Source organism: Bos taurus, chromosome 8 (genome assembly GCF_002263795.3).
Source record: "Bos taurus isolate L1 Dominette 01449 registration number 42190680 breed Hereford chromosome 8, ARS-UCD2.0, whole genome shotgun sequence".
Taxonomy (NCBI): domain Eukaryota; kingdom Metazoa; phylum Chordata; class Mammalia; order Artiodactyla; family Bovidae; genus Bos; species Bos taurus.
Genome location: NC_037335.1, coordinates 1578785 through 1594987, shown reverse-complemented (window position 1 = coordinate 1594987; position 16203 = coordinate 1578785). Strand labels below are relative to the sequence as shown.

The 16203-nt window shown below is 40.2% G+C and overlaps 1 protein-coding gene across 7 annotated transcripts in view; it reads right to left on the bottom strand.

Annotated features, from left to right (window-relative positions):
• CLCN3 (chloride voltage-gated channel 3) overlaps positions 1–16203 on the bottom strand; it is an 89095-nt gene that overhangs the window by 43505 nt on the left and 29387 nt on the right. Inside the window, exon 1 of one of the 7 annotated variants that reach the window (XM_005209793.5) lies at positions 6641–6839. The exons of 5 other annotated variants lie outside the window; for them this stretch is intronic. In XM_005209793.5, coding sequence (XP_005209850.1) covers positions 6641–6719 — 79 coding nt within the window. In that variant the 5' untranslated portion in view covers positions 6720–6839. Of the gene's footprint in view, positions 1–6640; positions 6840–16203 lie in introns of those variants that run through there. One more of the 7 variants, XM_005209795.5, reaches the window with a different exon arrangement.

Here is a 16203-nt window from a genome sequence, read left to right as displayed (position 1 = left end):
AACAACAGGCTACCTACATGTAAAAGAATGAAGTTGGACCCTACCTACCTCACACCATAAATGAAACTTAACTCAAAAAGGATCACAGGCCCAAATGTAAGGGCTACAATTATTAAACTCTTTAAAAAAAGGGAGAAGAGTAAGTCCTTGTGACCTTGGATGTGGTAATAGCTTTGCAGATAAAATTCCAACGCACAGGTGGAAAAGAAAAAAACATAAATGAGACTACAACAGAAATAAAATAGTCTTTCCCACCTAGGGGCCATTAAGACTGTTGATGGGCCTTCTCCCAAAACATGCATGTGCACTGAGCTCAGACAATTAACAGGACTTCACGTCACCAGCCCTCTTTGCCTTTGGCTCCAGACCAAGGTGGCTGCAACAGTTGTCACAGGCCCTGCTTTGGTCCTGCCACTCAAATCCCCGTGCTTAAGCAGAGATCAACGACAATAACACATCCCATTCTCATCCTCAGATTGCTCCAGACTCATCTGAGGCACAGGAAGCCAAGCCAACTGACCCTCCACAGGGACTTACTCATAACCCGGTTACCACACTATTTTTCTTGGTCACAGCTACAAACATTTCTGACATAGTGTACAGATATGTACCCTAAGTAAAAACAAAGTTTAGCATATTTACTAGTTGGCATATACTCTGATACTTTTACTATTTGCTTCCTTCTTTTTTTTTTTTCTTTTTTTAAATACTGGTCACAACCCAACATGTTGAAACTTGTAATTTGACAAAAAATAAACAATACAGACATTTATTATTATCTGGTTTCCCACCAATAGAAACATTTATATTCCCACCCACTAGTCCTCAATATGTATTTGCTGAACTGAGCTAAAAATGGTATGTAATTGTTACATCTTAAACTGAACTAATTAACCAGTAAATTTCACCGTCATACACCTTTAGCAGTCTAAAAGGAACATCCAAATACCATGCATCATCGCTCAGTCGTGTCTAACTCTTTAGTGACCCCGGGGACTGTACCGCCAGGCTCCTCTGTCCCTTGGGGATTCTCCAGGCAAGAATACTGGAGCGGGTAGCCATTCACTTCTCCAGGGGATCTTCCTGACCCAGAGATCAAACCTGGGTGTCCTGCATTGCAGGCAGATTCTTTACTGTCTGAGCCACCAAGGAAGCCCATCCAAATAATAGCCCTGCATGCTGAAGCAGGTATATGCTTGCTTACTAAGACTAGTACTTATTATCTCTGGAGTCAATCTCAAAGATGGGAGAGCAGTGACCCTTGCCATTTAACCTCAGAGGCAGATTACTATCCATCACACACACACATAAAACATATGCATTGTTATTGTAAATTATGAAAGAAGGCAGACAGAAATCTAAAATTCTGCACGTTTCCTACAACCCAGTATCATGTGTCCCTTAAATAAGAGCAGGAAGTCTAGTCCCAATACATTTTTTTTCTTCCCTCTGTAACATTACTGATAAAAAACGGTCACTTTGGTGAGGGAAGGGAAAGTGAATGCTCCAAGTTGATAGTGGAAGTTCCAGAATCTTAACAGACTTCCAAACGAAAGATTAAAGACGTAATGGTAAGCACAACGCTAGTACTTAATAGGTGGTCAATTAAACATCCGCTGGATAAATATGATAAAGTATTTGCTCTTTACATTTGTTCTGCCATCCAGTCATATTTAGCTGCCATCTGTTTGAACTGCAAAAACCTGGAAATTAAAACCAAATCCCAAAGAAACTGACAGAAGATACAACCAGTCAGTAGAGATGCTACATTACTCAGTTCACTGTTTCCTTCTCAGTTCTACTGACACCTCAAAATAAAAAGCCAAGTTCTTGAAGGTAGGGATGATGAAGTGGGGATTAAGACATCTGTATGACTGGAAAAGTTCTGTGTTCATTTATTCTCTGTGTGTAAGATATGTGCATATCATGTGAATAATAAAATCCACGAAATCTGCTCTCTCCAATGGCAAAGAATAAACTGACAAACTAAAGTGAATCTCCATTCTTGATCTATTAAGGTTTTAAAGGACTACCAAAAAACTATAAATTAAACATGTTTATTAAAAAACAGACACAAAACTTTAAAATACAATTTAAGCCACCAGTCTCCTGTGGCTTCATGTCAGCACAAAACAGTAATCTCAATGCTGGTAAACCAGCCAAAACCATAAACCTAAAGTATGGGGCCAGAGACTTGCTCACATTTTAATATCTAGAAATACAAAGCATTTTTAATTTACAAGTCATGAGATGGAATAAAATTAATCATACCAAGTGTCAGTTTTAGAGAACAGAGCCAGACACAGTAATATGAAATACATTTACTGATGATTTTAAATTCATATACTGTGTGCAAAATAAACTTAAAGGCAGGCTTTGTTTCATACTATTATTTTATAACAGAAACACTTTTTGACATCAGGAAAAGAATCTCTGGGCTTTCCCAGGTGGCGCAGTGGTAGAGAATATGCCTTTCAGTGCAGGGGACGAAAAGATGCAGGGCCAATCCCTGGGTCAGGAAGATTCCCGAAGTAGGAAATGGCAGTAGGAGTCAGTAGGAAATGGAGTAGGAAATGGCAACCCACTCCAGTATTTTTGCCTGGAGAATCCCATGGACAGAGGAGCCTGGTGGGCTAGAGTCCATGGGGTCACAAAAAGTCAGCAATTGAGTGAGTGAGCACAAACACACACAAACAATCTCTATTTGTTCCTGTAATTTACACTCCAATGAACCAATCTGTAAGAAGAGATTTAATTTTCTAGTTGGCTAGAAGATTAAAGGCAATAGACATATAATAAGGATTTGAATTCTAAAATCATTTTTACAAAAGAACCTACAGAACACCCCTATGGCAATAAGAGCATCATCCAGAACATGAATATTCAAATAATGAGCAAAGAATGTAACTACTGATACTTTCAGGAGGGAATAAAAATGGACAAATTCATCTGTTACAAAAGGAAGGAAAAAAGCTTTACTTAAATTTGTCTCTGAGCTAACAGATGTCAAGAAACAACTTCAGTTACAAACTAAAAAAACTAACTTGGGAATCCCCCTGCTCCAGTGATAAGGACTCAGCACTTTCACTACTGTGGGCCCGGTCTTCAATCCTCGGTCAGGAAACTAAGATCCTACATGCCACAAGATGCACCCCACCCCTGCCTAAAAAAAAAACACTCAAACTTATAAAGGAAAGGTATACCTCTTACTGTTTAAAACTGGTTCGTCTGGCATTCAAGGTCCGCTGGGACCCAGCATCCCACCACCTTCCTATAGGACCCTATGACTGACCCCATGACACCACAGCACTAACCAGCACTCAGTCCCACTGGGTCACTTACTAGCCTACCTACCACTTACTAGCCTATCCTCCTACATCAAATCCCCTGTGGACGTGCCAACTTTGACAACACTCGTCAAAAGGAGACTCATCTCTTCCCTCACTGCCACGTGTGAACAGATTCACAGAACATGCAGTCTGTATCATTCATGAGAAATGTGTTAACTCCCTTGGGTTCTGTGTTTTTAAAAACTGGGAAGCCTTCCTACATCCCTACCAGGCTGCACATGCCAAGCTACTGCAGGGACGTACACAACGCAAAGCAGTGTTTCTATGACCAGAGTATGAATCCCATCATCTGCTTCGAACCCTGACTCTTCTTGCACATTTCTGTACCTCAGTCTCATCAACAGGAAAATGAGCATTATAACAGTTCCTACTCCACAGTCTGTGAAGATTAAAATGGCTTGTTACACATCAAGGAACTGGTAAAGATAAAGCACTTAAGTCGCTTCAGTCGTGTCCGACTCTCTGCGACCCCATGGACTGTAGCCCGCCAGGCTCCTCTGTCCATGGGATTCTCCAGGCAAGAATGACTGGAGTGGGCTGCCATTTCCTCCTCCAGGGCATCTTTCCGATGCAGGGACTGAACCTGCATCTCTTGTGTCTCCTGCATCGCAGGCGGGTTCTTCACCACCAGCACGGCAACAGTATACCTCTCAGTTATTAGGTGTATCACTAAGCCGACCACCTCCAGTTCTCCAGCACCCAGGAGTGCCTTACACACACACACACACACACACACACACACACACACACACACACACGAGCTCAACAAAAACTCTGAATGAAACAGTATTCAAATAATGCTAAAAATCCCAAAGATCAAATCCACTATAAGGGCCTGTTAGAATAAACAAGAATTCTACCTCCAAATTACCTAAACTTCAGGAAGTCAAGAATATAAAACTAGCAGTCCAAATCCAAATCAAAAAATCAAAAAAAACTAAAGATTTTTTTTTCCCCCTGATAAAAGATGGAAGAGGGCTTCCCTGGTGGCTCAGAGGTTACAGCGTCTGCCTGCAATGCGGGAGACCCAGGTTCAATCTCTGGGTTGGGAAGATCCCCTGAAGGAAATGGCAACCCACTCCAGTATTCTTGCCTGGGGAATCCCATGGAGGGAGGAACCTGGTAGGCTACAGTCCACGGGGTTGCAAAGAGTCCAACACGACTAAGCAACTTCACTTTCACTTTCAAAGATGGAAGAGACATTTTATGAAAGAACTTAATAGTGTCTGTATAGGAAGGCAATATACCCCAAAAGATAACTATTTCTAAAATGTCATCTTAATTTCTAATCCATCAAAAATACATTAACTAATTGTATTTTTATATCTTCATACATTTCTAGCCTCTATATTATTCATTTAAGTTGGAACCTTCATCATTTACCATCTCACCTTGACAAGGAACATTAAATTTAATTTACTCCACACAGGTAATTCCTAATTCCAGCACTCAGTAATTCAGTAAACAGTCACATTTGCTTTATTGATATCCTTCACAATTTTATACTTTGGTTATCTGCCTCTTCACTCTTTCCCAGCCCCAAGAGATCTTTCCGGTCATTGCCATTTTGTCCTCCTAGAGTAGCTGACTCTTTTCTTGATTTATATTTCTCCACTTCCAGTTCCTTTGTTTGACCCAGGGTTAGAAAAGGTCATAAATTAAGGAAAACCTCGTATCCATAGATACTAGGATACTGCAGAACAGTCAAGCAAGCCTAATAACCAACTGATTTGTACTCCAATGACACAATGTTACTTCGAAAACATTGGCTTAGGTTAGCTGGGAAAGGTCTCCTTAAGGGACTAGGAACCCATCTGTGATGCAAACAGTGGAAGAGACTTAGACTTTAGGCAAGATTTCTAAAGGACTACTTGTGAAAACATAATAGAAACAAAAAGCTTCTCTTTTAGTAATAACCATATCAGGAACCACGCCTACTTGCACATAAGCTTTGGCTGACTTATTATTACTTGCCTATCTTATACAGAGGTGAGGTCCATACCTAAGCCACGGTAAAGACTGTCAAGCCTATCATGGGGAATTTAAATTTCCCAAAACCGCATGTCTCCTGGTTTATTATAAATTATAAATCAACAAATGGATGTTGAAACAGCTCAAAGAAAACACAGTTTAATTGCTGATTAGCAAATACTGTGACAGTTGAGCAGTCACATTCATTCACATCTTTTCCTGTTCAAAGAAATTCCTACCAGAAAAGGGATGATGAGAGCATAGGAAAAAGGAGAGCAGGAGGAATATGTTAGAACTGGAAAAACAATCCCAACAATTCCGGGTGCAAAGACCATGAGAAAATTTAATTTTCTTCTTTATGCTTTTAGGTATTTCCCCAAATGTTCTAAAATAATTTATATATATATATATATATATATAAACAAATATGTATATACACACATGAACATATACATACTTTACTAAAAAGGTAACTAAGAGAAAAGCACAATATATGTAACATGATCTTCATGTTATCAAGCATGCTTTTATTAACAACAGAATACCACAGGATGTTACAACTGTTCAGAGCCTAAAATATTGTCTAGAAGACACAATTCAATAAATTTGTTAAATATATTACCTTTTTTTAATCCTAATGGAACTTAATACCAAAAGAAGGCGTTATCAGAATAAAAACTATATTTTATTCGCTCAGGAAAATCATGACTTCCTTACTTTAAAAAGTGAGTTTATAATACGAAGTTTATAAATTCAAACTAATACGGCTCAGGTCATCTAGCTCAGAGATTTTTCTTGAGGTTCAATTTTTTTTCTAAATAGAACAATCAGTTTAAGGAAAATTAAAAAAGGGCAGTTTAATTAACATGTAATCTGTTCTGGCAGTGCCTGCCGAAAGATTTACATGAATGCTGGGCGCTTTTCTGGTTTTTACAAACTACTATTATTTTTTCTGATGTGTGACAATGATTCCATATGTTGGTATCATTCCATTAATTTTTACCAGATACCTATGGAAGACAATGTAGTCACTCAGCTGAAAGCACACTAAATAAAAAATATTGACATGAAAATGTGTTTCTCTTTAAGCAGGTAGAGCTTCTCCTAGGAACTGACTTCGGGGTGCAGAGCCCCACGGTAAGCGACAGCAGCTGAAACCCAGTGGCACCTGAATTAAGAAGGAGAAGCACCGCCGCCCGCGCCCCCCGACAGGACCTGTGCGCACAGTGACGGCGGCCGCGCTGCGCACGGAGGGAACCGCCGACCAGGATCTCCATCGGCCTCACCGCGGCCGGGACCAGCCCCACAGCCCGCGTTACCTCGCTTGTGCAGCTCCCGCAGGGGGATGCAGTCTCCGCCCCCGTCGTAGGGCAGGTAGGGGTCGGAGGGAGCGTCCATGGCCGAGGTCCGCAGAAGCCGAGGGAAAGCTCGCGAGCTCACCGCCCGCGCGCGCCCCGGAACCCCGCCGCAGCAGGTTGGGTAGTCGCCATGCCCGACCTGTCGGCGCGCGCAGCCTCGCGGGCTGACGTCACCCAGGCGCCACGGTTGCCAGGGCGACGGGCTCGCCTCCCCATCAATCAGGCCCCGCTACGTATGATGGTGACTAAACCCAGGGGTGACAGACCAAACAGCCTCCACAGCAAGGGGGCAACTACAGCAAGGCGACAGAAACCTACTTCTCGATTTCTGAATACAGAGCTGTGCAAAGAAATTATACGTGTACACAAGGAATGAACCTTTTCATTCCCAATGTAGGTAAGTGGGAATGACATGCTAAAAAGGCCACGTGATTTTACCGTATAAATACACAAATTTATATGTAACCACGTCACGTGAATCATAAAGATAAAGAAACAGAAGATACCAAAGTCTTCAAGACACTTGGCTTTAAAGTCTATGCTTAAGTATCTAAAACGTACTAATGCATACTTCTACTGTGGCTTCAACATTTCAGTAACTGGACCATTACTAATCCCCTTCAGCAGCCTCCTTTCTTCAGGAACCAGCTAGTTAAGAAAGACATCGAGGTTTAAGAAAGAAACTTAACATCCTAGGTAACTTTGCTAGTTGTCAAACTATTCAAAAAGAGACTTACTAGCTGGGAGATTTTCCTCTCTCCTGACTTCTACTTTTCCTATCTCACAAAGATTTTCGTTGTGCTTTGTAAAAGTGGGGGGATGGGGCTTTAGTGAAATATGTCTCAACGTGTTCTCTAATGGTCTCTTTACTAGACATTTTATGAAATTTAGAAATAAGAGAACTCAGGCTACAGAACATTTCAAAATGTATCATTTTTATTTTCAAAGTGTATCGTTTTTATTTTTCGTTGTATGACCAAGTTGTAAATCAGGACAAACAAGTTAAGAGAGTGCCCCCAAATACCAGGAAAACTTGCAGAGAGCTTTTCATCTTATAAAAAGGCAGGGAGGAATGTAAGTAGTATAAAACTAAATTATTTATAAATGCCATATAGAATGCATTTTTTAAAAGTCTTTTAAGAGTAGAACTTAACATACCAAAGTATGTTTCGTTTCAAACTGTCATTCCAAAAGAAAAAAAAGCTCACACTCATTTAAGCCGAGTTCAAATTTTTACAGCTGCCTCTCAGGTGATTCCTCCCCAGACTACAAGATTCTTTTTATGAAATAGCTATGATGGGGCAATGCCACTAAACAAAAATTCATTAGAAGCTGTTCCACAGGGCTCAGGGGTTTTGTAAAATGTATTTTTGTAAGCACTGAATGTGCCAACCCTAAGGTCTACTCCAATTCAATGATTTCATATGAGAATTGCAGGCACGAGAAGAAAGAAAGGACTCAGAAGGCAGTAAAGATAGAAAAGAGATATTCAGCTTGTCTAGTTGTTGCTCATTCGCTTCTGACTCTTTGCAACCCCGTGGACTGCAGCATGCCAGGCCTCCCTGTCCTTCACTACCTCCCAGAGCTTGCTCAAACTCGTGTCCATTGAATTGGTGATTCCATCCAACCATCTCATCCTCTGTTGTCCCCTTCTCCTCCTGCCTTCCATCTTTCCCAGCATCAGGGTCTCTTCCAATTAGTTGGCTCTTCACATTAGATGGCCGAAGTATTGGAGCTTCAGCTTCAGCATTGGTCCTTCCAGTGAATATTCAGGGTTGATTTCCTTTAGAATTGACTGGTTTGATCTCCTTTCTGTCCAGGGGACTCTCAAGAGTCTTCTCCAGGACCAGAGTTCAAAAGCATCAATTCTTTGGTGCTCAGCCTTTTTTACTGTCCAACTCTCACATCTGTACATGACTACTAGAAAAACCATTTGTCTAGTACATCTTAGTTATTATTAGTAATTTGGGAACTTTTTAAAAGTTAGATTAAATCAGTTTTTTTATTTCAAAAAGTTTGAACCTCAGAAAGACATACCTTCTTATAAAACCCCACCTGGGATTTGTGAGTAAAAGCGTTCTGGGAAAGGAATATAGACAAGTTACTGCCACAGGAATGTTCTATCTAATTCTCTCTGGTTCTGGTATTAGCATTGATGATATGACTATGGGTGGCTTTTTCTTCCTGTTTTCTTCATATTTTCTTGGAAATGATTTTTTTTCCCCTTTTTTCCTCATGGAGAAAGGCATGAGAGCCTAGCCCACCCACCACCCTACTCCCCCTCCACGATCCTGTCCTGTCCCAGCCCACAACCTCTGAAATGATTTTTTTAAACAAGGAAATCTAACTTTTAAACAAAGAGCCAACTTTGCTAAATTAACCAAGAGTAAATTTGGTCCTTTTTGGTACTTTGGTATGTCAAGTTCTACTATTACAAGACTTTTAAAAATGCATTCTATATGGCATTTAGAAATAATTTTGTTTTATACTACTTATATTCTTCCCTGACTTGTTATAAGATGAAAAGCTATCTACAAGTTTTCCTGGTATTTGGAAGCACTCTCTTAATCTGTTTCTTCTGATTTACAACTTAGTCACACAGGAGAACTAAAAATGACAGCTAGCCAGCAGTAACTAAAGGGGGGAGAATACTTTCCCTATAAAATACACTGATGGCGTTGCATAGGTAAACATTTTTGTAGCCTGAGTAAAATGAATATTTTTAAATGATGGTACATTCAGTTTTTACTGTATATAGCTCTACATTGTGGAAAATTTTAAAAACAAATACATTACTCATTAATTTTGAAATAAATCTTTTAAAATAATCTGAAAATTTAAAGAATTTCAGAAGTAAACAAATTTGTTATGCTTATGGGGTCCATGGCTGCCACATTTTCTTCCAGTAAAAGCATTATTTAGGCTCAGGTGCTTTCTAATTATACTTTAGAAAAAAGGACAAGGTAAACTGGAAGGTGTGGCCAAAGAGGACTTTGGCACAGATTAGGTATTATCAGACTAAGAACCTGAATTACAGTTAAAGAGAGAAGACACATTCAAGAATTCCAAGGCACTGGGGTGGGGTGGGGGGATGCCTAGATCAGCTACAAACTGCCACTTGCCATCTGCCTCTACGTGGATCAAATTCTGAGCCGCTGCAGCTGCTGACCTTCAATACCCCCTGAAAAGAGTTCAGGGTGGAGAGCAGGAACGGAGCACTCTGTGCTCTGGGAAAACTGGCAGGACAGGTCTTCAGAGGGTTAGGTATTTTCAGAAGCCAAATTTATGAGCCCATTTCTCACATCTCTTCTTATCTAGAAAAGCAATGAAATCCTCCATGGTGACCTCTGCTCCTCATGACTAGCCATGAGCCTGCTGATGACCCTCACCCGTCCTCCCACCCTCACCACCACAATCACATACTCACCTCCCTGCCTCCCACCTCTTTGGAGCAGTTTCTCAGAGCTATCTGAGGTGCTGTCTCCCTGACTATAGTCATCATTTTGCCCCAGATAAAGTTTAACCCACAATTCTCACACTGTGCATTTTAAGTCAACACTCGGGACAAAACCTCTGAAGAACCAAAACCAAGAATTGGCAGCACATAAAAGGACTTAAAACTTCAAAGGGAGAAGGTGTCTCTACTTCCAAACGCGCCCTGATTCTACCCTCCAACTGATGTGGGAGTCTGGAGGTATGTGAATCAGGGATGCAGGTGTACACAGGATAGTGTGTAACCGTATACTATAACCACACATATAGAGCTATACATGATCTTTCAGCCCCTCCTAACCCACAGGACCCAAAAATCTACATTAGAAGAACTTTAAAAATAAAAGTATTTTTTGCCTTTAGATCTAACTACCAATTTACCAGAAACAAAAAAACATAGAAACATGTTAAGTGAGAGCTCAGGAACACAATTAGGAGAACCCAAAATGGGAAACAAATGACCAGATTTCTTCATCAACAAATGAATGAAAAATAAATAACAGGGGCCGGGGGGAGGGACCTGTAGAAATTTTTTTAAAAAGATTTAAAGGATTTATCAACCAGTTTCAATGTAACAACTGGGAAACAATTGGGAATATGTGAAATAGACAAGATCACTAATTATAAGGAATTACTTATTTTTTAGATGTCATAGCCTTTAAAAGAATCATCTTTTACACATACATAATGCAATATATACAGAAAAACCACCACCACTACCTAGAGCTGAACAGTAGTTAAAACAGACCTCAGTGCAGAGGTTGGCTCGATTTTCCACTACTAACCAATGATATGACTGTATAGTCAAGACTTCATAAATAAGTCATCAGAATTAGAGTTAAAGTGGATAAATTTTTAGAAATCAATATTCAACGAACAACTGAACTTCAAAATATACCAGCAGTTAGCATGTTAAATTTTAAAATACAAATTGCATTAAACAGCAATAGCATTTAAAAATTACCTAGAAACAAGTGTAATAAAGAATGAAGACAAAAGTCAATAGGAAGACTAAAGGCATTTAAAAAGACAAGTATATGGAGAAGTATATCATGTTCATGAACTGAAAGATTCAAACCGATCTACAGACTTAATAAAAGGACAGTCAAAATCCCAACAGGAACTAACAACACTGTGTATCAACTATATTTTTTAAAAAAATAAGATTTCTTTGTGGCAAACTCTGCTAAAACTTACATGGAAATAAAAAGGCCTGGGAATAATTAAGACACTCTTAAAGAACAGGGGAGACTTGCTTTATTTACCAGGCACTGAGACTATTTATAGACTTATAGTGATTTAAACAGAATGCTTTTGACATAAAGCTATGAAAATAACCAAAAGTACATAATAGGGAGTCTAGAAATAGATCCTCCTTTATATGTGATCCTTGATATATAGCAGAGGTGGCACCATAAAAGACTGTGTAAGCAGTGGTTTTCTTAAATAAATGGTATTTGGACCACTGGCTATTTCCATGAAAAAAAAAAAATTATATATACCCTAATCCACACACATTTACAAAAATTGCTCAGATGATTATAGACCTGAATGTGGAAGGCCAATGAAGCTCTCACAAAATAACAGGGAGAAATATCTTCATGACTTGAGGGCAGGGAAATTTTTCATAAAGACACAAAAACCATTAGTCATAACACAAAACATTATTATCCAGGACCATATTACAATTAACAACATCTGATGAACAGGGTCTGTCCATTAGGAGAATGTTACAACTGAATGTATTTATCCCACCAAAATGTATACAGAGAGAAATAATCACCAGTGTGGTGCCATCTGGAGGTGGGGCCTTTGGGAGGTGATTAGGTCATGAGGGTGGAGCCCTCATGAATAGGATTAGTGCCCTTATAACAGACCTCCCTGGAGGTCACAGAGAAGATGGCAGACCAGGAACCAGAAGTGACCCCTCTTCACCAGACAAGGAGTCTGCCGGCCTCTAGAGCTGTTAGAGCCACCCAGACTGTGCTATTTCTGTTCAGATCAGATCAGTCGCTCAGTCGTGTCCGACTCTTTGCAACCCCATGAATCGCAGCACACCAGGCCTCCCTGTCCATCATCAACTCCCGGAGTTCACTGAGACTCATGTCCTTCGAGTCAGTGATGCCATCCAGCCATCTCATCCTCTGTCATCCCCTTCTCCTCTTGCCCCCAATCCCTCCCAGCATCAGAGTCTTTTCCAATGAGTCAACTCTTCGCATGAGGTAGCCAAAGTACTGGAGTTTCAGCTTCAGCATCATTCCTTCCAAAGAAATCCCAGGGCTAATCTCCTTCAGAATGGATTGGTTGGATCTCCTTGCAGTCCAAGGGACTCTCAATAGTCTTCTCCAACACCACAGTTCAAAAGCATCAATTCTTCGGCGCTCAGCCTTCTTCACAGTCCAACTCTCACATCCATACATGACCACAGGAAAAACCATAGCCTTGACTAGACGGACCTTTGTTGGCAAAGTAATGTCTCTGCTTTTGAATATGCTGTCTAGGGTGGTCATAACTTTCCTTCCAAGGAGTAAGCGTCTTTTAATTTCATGGCTGCAGTCACCATCTGCAGTGATTTTGGACCTCCCCAAAATAAAGTCTCTCACTGTTTCCACTGTTTCCCCATCTATTTCCCATGAAGTGATGGGACCGGATGCCATGATCTTTGTTTTCTGAATGTTGAGCTTTAAGCCAACTTTTTCACTCTCCACTTTCACTTTCATCAAGAGGCTTTTTAGTTCCTCTTCACTTTCTGCCATAAGAGTGGTGTCATCTGCATATCTGAGGTTATTGATATTTCTCCCGGCAATCTTGATTCCAGCTTGTATTTCTTCCAGTCCAGGGTTTCTCATGATGTACTCTTCATGTAAGTTAAATGAACAGGGTGACAATATACAGCCTTGACGTACTCCTTTTCCTATCTGGAACTCAGCCGTGGCCACAGGACTGGAAAAGGTCAGTTTTCATTTCAGTCCCAAAGGCAATGCCAAAGAATGCTCAAACTACTGCACAATTGCACTCATCTCACACTCTGGTAAAGTAATGCTCAAAATTCTCCAAGCCAGGCTTCAGCAATATGTGAACCATGAACTTCCTGATGTTCAAGCTGGTTTTAGAAAAGGCAGAGGAAACAGAGATCAAATTGCCAACATCTGCTGGATCATGGAAAAAGCAAGAGAGTTCCAGAAAAACATCTATTTCTGCTTTATTGACTATGCCAAAGCCTTTGACTGTGTGGATCACAATAAACTGTGGAAAATTCTGAAAGAGATGGGAATACCAGACCACCTGATCTGCCTCTTGAGAAATCTGTATGCAGGTCAGGAAGCAACAGTTAGAACTGGACATGGAACAACAGACTTAGAGCAGGCCAAACAGACTAAGACAGAGAATGAGACACCACCCACAGAATAAAAGATACTTACACTCAGGTAATGGGAAGCCTGTATATATAAAACGACTAATGTTACATATCTCTAAGACACACAGGTCGATGGAAAAATCAATAGGTACTTCAAAAAATTTTCTTCAAATAGTCCATCAGCATGAAAAGATGCCAAGGAAATGCAAATTAAAGCCACAATCAGAATCCATGACACAGTCAGCAGATGGACAACAGCAAAAGTCAGACAACCCCAAGCAGTTGATAAAGGTGGAGCTGTCATACATGCTCACCTGAGTGTAAACTGAATCAACACTATAAAAAATAAAGCCTACAACCTGACAAGTTCACACCCAGGCCAATGAAACGTGCACATACCCACCAGGATACATGGATCGTATTTAAAACAGCAGTGTCTGTACCCACCAGAAACAGTTAAGAACTAGCACACCCATCAGTAGCAGAATGAATATCTATACTGTGGTATATTGACAACAAAGAGTGACATAGTCTTGAGCAATGTCACAACAGCTACTCCCTGCAACAAAGAAGATTCTTGAAAATCATGCTTTGTAAAAGCAAGAAACAAAGGAATATGTACTGTATGATTCAATTTATTTAATCTTCAAAAGCCGGGTATGCTACATGACAATCCCGATGATGCATACCTAGATGATCAAACCATAAAGGAAAGCAACAAAGTGACCAAAGAGATAATAGTATTTATCTCTAGGGAAAGGGAAAGGGGTGTGGTCAGGAAGCTGCTAGAGTGCAATCATGCTTATTTCCTTAATCTGAGCAGGTTGCAAAAGTGCTTGCTGTGTAGTAACTCATTCTGTACAAGTATGCTTTACGCATCTTTATGATGTGTGTTATAAGTCACAATTCAAAAGTCTTTGAGTTAGAAATTTATCCTGCCATTTCTGAGTCTATTAGAATTTAGTATGAATTTATTATTCTTTTTTCTTCCCTATCCTAATCCCCTCTAATCGAATCTTATTTACAGTCTCAAACAAGTTACAAGTAACAGGTTCATAATGATCTACACTGACAGGTTCATAATAATCTATTCTGACTTTCATTTGTTCTAAGCATAGATTCTTTCAAGGAATTTCCTCTAAATGCTAGTGTTTTAGAACTGTTTAAACAAGTCCACTGACTCCCTATGATTTTAGTTATTAATATTTACCTCAACTGATGATTTTATAGGTTTACTTCATAACTACTGAAGCCTTTTTCAATTCTTAACTGGAGCCACTGCACAAACAGGATTTAACTGACTGTTTTCTCAATTCTCCCAAGAACAGTTCATAAGTAATGGTCTCCATGCACAGAGCAATAATTCATTATATCATGACATTAGGGTAAGGAGGTAGAGTATGCTGCTGCTGCTGCTGCTGCTAAGTTGCTTCAGTCGCATCCGACTCCGTGTGACCCCACAGACAGCAGCCCACCAGGCTCCCTCATCCCTGGGATTCTCCAGGCAAGAATACTGGAATGGGTTGCCATTTCCTTCTCCAATGCATGAAAGTGAAAAGTCAAAGTGAAGTCGCTCAGGTGTCCGACTCTTAGTGACCTCATGGACTGCAGCCTACTAGGCTCCTCCGTCCATGGGATTTTCCAGGCAAGAGTACTAGAGTGAGGTGCCACTGCCTTCTCCAGGTAGAGTATCAGTTCAGTTCAGTTCAGTTGCTCAGTCATGTCCAACTCTCTGCGACCCCATGAATAGTAGCACGCCAGGCTTCGCTGTCCATCACCAACTCCCGGAGTTCACTCAGACTCATGTCTATCCAGTCAGTGATGCCTTCCAGCCATCTCATCCTCTGTCGTCCCCTTCTCCTCCTGCCCCCAATCCCTCCCAGCATCAGTCTTTTCCAATGAGAGGTAGAGTATAATACTAAACAATTATTTATTGACCTAGTAATTTCAGTAACTTTCAATGGACTTCTTTCTGTAGAACAATTTACAATAATTACAGGTGACATCTGAGATAAATACCATCAGGTTCTATAGATGATAATCAAAACTAAGCTCACATCTTCCCAATGATCTTTCTGAGAATACCCAACCACCATTTGATTGCCATTGCTATAACAGACTAATTTCATTAAGGCACCCCTTTAGCAGACCAACTTCTTTTTCCTAGTTTGTTAGTAACATCTTGAATTACAGCACTTCATAAACTTAGTATGGGTTAGCTCTCCCTAAACACGTGACCTTACCTATATCCGTGCACATAAATTCAGCAAGTCCCCTACTCCACGTATATTAGGTAGGAGATTCAGGTGCAGAGAAAATCTACAAGTTAGTTGGCAACAGAATCTGAAGGGTGTCATATGTATTAAGAACATGACAGTGCTTAGAATGAGTATCAGATGAACCCTAGAATTATTTGCTCATTTCTAAAAATAATTCTGAGCGGAGTGTTTGAAAGAGGTTTGACCTTCTCCCGACAGACAGCCATTAAATGATAGTGGCCTTGTTTTATTATGAACTTTAAGAATTTCTAAAAACCCTTTTACTGAGGACTCATGATATAGCCATTTCATGTTCTTTTAAAGGTTTGAGCCTATGTTGCCAAATTCAACTTTAAAGGCAAACACCTCACTCATTAGAACAATGCCACCAATGTTTTTGGGAGATGCCGGATGAA